The sequence below is a fragment of the Saccostrea echinata genome, unplaced genomic scaffold, assembly GCF_033153115.1.
Source record: "Saccostrea echinata isolate AGI-Se365-2 ecotype Australia unplaced genomic scaffold, CSIRO_AGI_Sech_v1 ptg000051l, whole genome shotgun sequence".
NCBI lineage: Eukaryota > Metazoa > Mollusca > Bivalvia > Ostreida > Ostreidae > Saccostrea > Saccostrea echinata.
The window spans coordinates 6196514-6203238 of NW_026889800.1; the positions used below are offsets into that span (position 1 = coordinate 6196514).

General features: G+C 31.8%; 1 protein-coding gene across 1 annotated transcript; it reads right to left on the reverse strand.

Annotated features, from left to right (window-relative positions):
* Positions 1-1267: 1267 nt before the first annotated feature.
* LOC133203777 (uncharacterized) lies at positions 1268-2456 on the reverse strand. Its single transcript, XM_061339564.1, has 3 exons — positions 2361-2456; positions 1950-2125; positions 1268-1722 (listed from the first exon to the last, which is right to left on the reverse strand). Exons 1-3 carry the CDS (start codon positions 2426-2428, stop codon positions 1559-1561), a joined length of 408 nt encoding a protein of 135 aa, XP_061195548.1. The 5' UTR covers positions 2429-2456; the 3' UTR covers positions 1268-1558.
* Between the last annotated feature and the right edge of the window lie 4269 nt (positions 2457-6725).

Below are 6725 nucleotides of genomic sequence, written 5' to 3' on the forward strand. Positions count from 1 at the left end.
TGGAATTCCCATGGGTACCAATTGCGCCCCGTTATTAGCAGACCTTTTTTGCATTCATATGAAGCAGAATTTGTCCAAAATCTTGTAATGAAAAGAAGAAAACACTTGCTGTGGCCTTCAACTCGACATATAGATATATCGACGACGTATTGTCAATTAACAATGGTTATTTCCATTCTTATGTCGATACCATATATCTCGGTGAACTTGAGATAAAAGAAACCACAAAGTCTGAAACATCTGTTTCATATTTGGATATTTTACTTGAAAAAGACGTTAATGGCAATCTAACAACACAGCTTTATGATAAACGTGATGACTTTAACTTTTCAATCGTCAACTTCCCTTTCTTATGCAGCAATATACCTTCATCGCCTGCATACGGGGTTTATACCTCTCAGTTTATTCGATATGCAAGAGCATGCTCTACGTATGTACAATTTCTAAAACGAGGTAAATTATTGACAAATAAGTTGATGAAACAAGAATATTAGCAGTCTCGATTAAAGTCATCATTTCGTAAGTTCTATGGTCGATACAATGACCTTGTCAGCAAACACAATTTATCTTTGAGTCAAATACTGACTGACGTTTTTCATACTAATTATTAAGCCATTATTTACACGCTGAATTGTCGACGGATTTTCCCGTTATTTCCCGATCATGACAAGCCTGAAGGAGCACACGGTGGGTGTGACCGGTCGGCAGGGGATGCTCACTCCTCCATGGCACCTGATCCCACCTCTGATGTTTTGGAGGTCCGTGTTTGCTCTGCTCCTAATTTGTATTGTTTAATGGACTTTTGAGCTTGATTACTGTTCGTTATCTACATATATTTCAATAAGTTAATTGCTATAATAAATAACGAAATTACATTAAAGGTTAATTTTTTTATTCAATTGGTAAACAAATAATAAATGTAAAATTCAGAAGTCAAATTATGCCTTATATAAAAAAAACTGTGATTGTCGCCTCTGAACATTACATAAACCATATTGTCATATGTATAATCATGATTGCCAATAGATTGTTTGATTTTATTTGATTTAGGATGCATACATTAATTCCATCAACATTTTATTTAGAAACTGAATACAAAACCTCAGGCCTGATATTTAGAAAACTATACAAATATTTTATGCATATAAATAGTGTTTATCACGGCTTTCTAGTATTAAACGAATTGCTATATAAGAGGAACGCATTGAGAAAGTTTTTTGTTCTTTATAATACTTATACGTGTAATTTTTCAATAAATTACCAGGTATATTCAAACATATCAAACTAATATAAAGAGTTCTTATTGGGTATGTAGAGATGATCATCAAGATGTAAATAAGAAAAATGATTTTTTTTTTTCTCCAGACATTATGATTTTGGAAAATCAAACTTAGATTGACTCTGTGCTTAAGTAATAATAGGAAGTGGAGCAAAAAGATGGAATCATAGATATTTGTACTTCAAATGAATTCATATGGGTTTATATGTAACTGTGGGCGAATAATCTGAAGGACTCTAAATGTGAGGTCAATGATTTTGCTTGGATTTTTCACCGGGGTTAATGGTTCTGCCCAAGCGTTTCTCCAGGGTCAGTTTCTGAGTACTTAGGCGGTGGGTACATTGAAGGAGGATGGTAGGGTCCCGTTGGGGGGTAAGCCGGACTCAGTGGCTGTCCTCCATAACCATATCCAGGGTTAGCACCATACGATCCATTAGATAAGCCTGTTTAATATTAAAAAAATGCATATAGAGTTTTGTAAACTTACTGGACACTTGTATTTTTGAAAGAAGATAATAACTTTATTTATTGCCTGTCACTTAATCTTTTTTATACGTTTCCTTCGATTCTTCGCTGTTTAAAAAGTTAAAGATTGATTCATTGATTGTTTCTTGTTGAACTCCGAGTCAGTATACTGCCATATATGGGCAGTAAATAAAGAAATATAAACCTTGCTGCTGTGAGTTGACAATTGCAACGCCATCTGTCGAATTGTCAGGAAAGATGACTCTTCCTTTCATCCCATTGTTTTTGTTCATGACTTTACAACAAACGACAATTAAAACAACCAACAAAACAAACCCTGCTAGAGAGCCGATTGCTATGCCTACCATTTCACCGTATGTTCTACAAAAAAAAATACATAATGAGAACAAAAAACATTTTTTTTTTTTTAAAAAAAAAAAAAAAAAACATCATACACATAATCCTCTTCACTAAAAACAAGATTGATTATGAAATTAAATAATAAGAAAAGCATGAGATGACAATAGTATTCAAGTTAGTCTTGACTTTTTGAAATATAATATTAAAAGTATACAGCAATCCTATTAAAGAATAATATAGTAGAAATATTACTTACATCCCTTTACAACAGTATGCGTAATTTCCGGTGTAACAGCAGACCTGATTACCATAGCAACTTTCCATGTTGTAAAAAATGTTGCCACATATTTTAGCAGAGGTATTCGCCACTAAATTGATAATGTTCGAAATTATTATGAATGAATATTTATAGGAAATGGCTAAATAAACATCCTGTTTGAATTTGAAAGTTCTATAGTTTAAAAATGGTTTAATTTGGGGGGGGGGGGGGGGGGATCATGGTGTTGTGTTTAAAAATGCATTATAGTAAGATTAATTCCTGAATTTATTCACTTTCAATTAAATCGTATTTTTTGTCAGCTTTCATGATATTCGACTCTGACTTAGCAACGCGTATGGCGTACAGGTAAGAACAGATAAGTCAGTGAAATACATCTTTTTTAGTATGTGATAAATATCTATGACTGGCTGTGAAACATGCAAGTTGTATAAAGTGTATTTTTGTTCTTAACATGTTATAATAAAAAAGTTCATATGCACAGAAACTCATGTTATACATGTTACAGAGACGTCCATATATCTTAACGCAATACCCGAAAAGTATATATTCCCGCATTATTAAAAAGGTGAAGAAAACGAAGAGTAATCAATTCTAGAAATCCTATAAACGATACAAGTTGTGAACACAGCAATAAGATTGTCCCGGGGAATTCCAGAGTTAAGATCGGGTGCATGGGAGGAAAAACAGGTCACAGCACCTGTGCGCCCATTGTATTGGTCAGGTAAATGGGATAATCACGAGTCAAAATAAACATAAACTTAATGGTCTTACAAAAGGTATGAAAAATGTCAGTCAAATTCGATCTAAAGATAAACTAGAATGTATTTGCAAACCAGGTCATAAAAAAGAACATAGATTTTATGCCATGCTGACTTTTATACGAGAGGCAAGATTTGTAATATCAATATATTTGTCATTAGCCTAGCTTGGTTGCATAAAGTCTCCAAGACAGATTCTGTTGGTCCAGAGTTCAACCCCGGGTTAGGGCAGAAGAGGGTATCCTAATAAAATGAAATTCTCTGTGTTTTCTATATTAATATTTCTTTACTTAAGACAGTTATATTAGTTTAAGAGTTGTTGTAAAACGTGCTTTATAAATGAAAATTAATTCATTACAATATGTATCGGTAACGATCCTCTAATAAAACTAATGTCCAAATAACTGTATCTCGCTTCCATTCTCAATGACCGTGTAGTGTACGACAGCGCGAGAATTCCATCCATATATATTCAAAAAAATTATAATAATGCAATAAATGGAAAAACATGAACGTTAAACATAAAAATTAAGATTATTTGGAAAATGTAAATCAGTAACATTTTAAGGTCATTTCTTTATCTTAAGTTATGATTAGCACTATTTAAGCATAGTGAATAAAATGAAGGATATCATTAATGATATATACTTGAAGATTTTTTTTTTTCATGTCAGCCACATTCTACATTATTCTCTGCAATGAGACCCTTTCCAGTAGATGAAGACCAGGTCAATCAATTGTTTGAGTTGTTTAAGGAGAGTAACCCTAACTCTGCTTCATTGATTAATTCCTCTTTTCGATTATTGATAATATCAAGAAGCAGCAAAACTTAAACCTGTTTTTCTGGTGAGACACGACATTTCTTGAATCCATTTATTCAATATTTATGAAATATTTATTATAAAAGTTAAATATGATAATTCCATAGTAAAATTTTACATATTACCTGATATAATAAGATTGAAAAGACATGTTCCCCACAGAATTCTTAGGCTGGGTTCTACTAGCGCCATTTTTACTTATAGAAAAAAAAACAGTAGGAAGTAGTTTCTTTATTAGAGATAAGAGTGACGTGGAATATTTTTGGCCTCCTATCAACAATCAGAGTTTGTCAACAAAGGGTGTCTAGGATTCCCCTCGTAGCAAAAAATCGATTTGTATATTTGTGAAACCCGCGACAATGACACATGATATAAATTAATATACATGTATTTGTTTGGGGGGGGGGGGGGTTTCAAATGAAATTTATTTTTATAAATTCATTTACTGTCATAATTGTTCGTCATCTAGAATACTATTTTATCATTATCACTTCAAATTTTTATCATGAAACAATTAGTATTTATATAAGTTCAACTTTCTTTTAGCCTCCTTCTTCTTAATAATGCCAAATATAAAAGTACAATGCAAAAGCATTCTGAGAGCATAGCATTAAAAACAATTCCCTTTCCGGCAAGTGTAATCTGGTATCTATTGAAATTAAAAAGGCCATAATACCATAAAAATAAAGGAAATGAAACAGAATGCAGATGTGATTTGTAAACCATCGAGGTAGACTTATGTACCAGTAATCATATAAATATAAGCAAACTTTAGGGACAAAGTGGGGAAAACCAAGTTAGACGTACAAACTATATACAAAATAAAGGGACAGCTAGATAAACAGAGGGACAGACAGCCAGAGGAACAGACGAAGAAGAAAAGAAAAATCCGCTCCAGTTTAACCCGTAGGTGAGAAATAATGTCCGAATTTAGGAACGAATTGGAAGTAAAAGAAAATATTTGTTAGAGACACTTGTAATTTTATTTATATTGTGTTAATACTACCTAAAGTACAACATCAAAGTTATCTCAATCACCAGTAAACCTACACTTCTGTGAATTACTAATTTAAAACTTTCTATCGATGGATTCAAGAATTTTTATTTGGGAAATATTTCAAGATGAAATATTTACTGCATACTGCTCTGAATTTAAGACAAATGATATAACTAACTAAAATCAAAGTACTGAAAGTACTGAAAAGCGGTTAGCATGCTTTCATCTAAGATTCTAAGATTGAAAAAAAAAACTTTGCATGAAATGATATTAAAGTACGTGTAGCTGTTGTTCAATGTCATCAGAGAAGAAGCAGACATTCCGAACTTTGGAATATTTTACTAAATGACAAAACCACTTACATCTCATTCATACACCAAGACATCATCTTTTATCGTTTGATGTCAAAAATGCATGTTTAGAAATATCAAAACGTGATTTCTTGAGTTTGAAAGACAGAAAGCGCAATTTTTTAATAACACTTTAGGTAGACCAGAAGTGCCCAGGACGAAAAAAGTAAATTGATGTAGATTTATCTACCATGCTCTATAGTTTCTGAAATCTGGTAATTGTTAGGTTGCTATCACACAATTTAAAAAAAAATGATTATTTAAAATATTTGAATATATGAATTTAAAGTAGCTGCAGATCTTAAGCTCGCTGGTCTGAAAAAATTGGGATAGACAAAGAGATTTTGTCAGTATTTTTTTTCGGAGAGCTTCAGTTCTGTAGCTATAATTTTGATTGAAGGTTAACTAGTCGGATCAAAACAAAACAAATACACTATAATAAATAGATTTAAACTTTATACATTGCTCAGGGCGGGTGTGACCGATCAATTGCGGATGCTTACTTCTCCTAGGCACCTGATCCCACCTCTGAAATTTTCAGGGGTCCGTGTTTAATGCCATCTTAACATATTTGTATGTTTATACTCGTGATATTTTGAGATCGATCACTGTTCGTTATCTTAACCTTGTACATTTAAATGTTGAAGTTCATTAAAGGGATTCTGTATTTTTGAGGTACTGAGTACTTCCGTTTTAAATTATGTGCTACTAAGGCACTACCCTCAGTGGAAGACGGACAAGTAAACTAGATAGTCAAGTTTTAAAAAAATGTACATTATTGACCATGCAAACATTTTAAATGTTCAAATGAGTAAATGACTATGCAACAATCATTTAAAGTAGGACATGGATATTGCACAATATATACAGGGACAGATACTGAATATTTGGCACATACTTTTCATGCAATACTCTTGATGTCAAAGAAAACGCATGAAAAGTAAAGTTGTTGTCTAATCCAGCTATACTAGTATAATATATGATTTCACATGTACACTTAAAGTAATTGTTTGATTAACAGTTTATTTGTCCTTCTCAAGAATTATCCAGTTAACAATGTCACTCTCTTCAATATTCAAATTAATATGTCAGCTAAGCAATTTACATTGATATTTTTTAGTACATGTAATAACAAGTATGTGAATTTCTATAAATAAGCCTGTCTCAAAGACTCAAAATAAAAATCATAATTAACAGTTTGAGCAAATTTAAAAATATGTTTACAACTTACATGTTTTTAAACAGATCTAGAACATTTGACAAGTTTTCAAATAATAATTAATTATTATTTAAAATCTTTGTCAATTGCCAAGATTTTTTTTTTTATGATTCTTTCATTATCTTTTAAAAACCTTCTCAGCTAAATGTTTGCATATTTTATAACCTTAAGGTTGAATTTTAGAAGAGGATCACTC

Coding starts and splice junctions, on each gene's coding strand:
- LOC133203777 (XM_061339564.1), bottom strand. CDS start 2,428: ATGGAAAGTTGCTATGGTAATCAGGTCTGCTGTTACACCGGAAATTAC. Junction 2,126..2,360: donor GCATACTGTTGTAAAGGGAT/GTAAGTAATATT, acceptor TTTTTTTTGTAG/AACATACGGTGAAATGGTAG. Junction 1,723..1,949: donor TGTCAACTCACAGCAGCAAG/GTTTATATTTCT, acceptor AATATTAAACAG/GCTTATCTAATGGATCGTAT.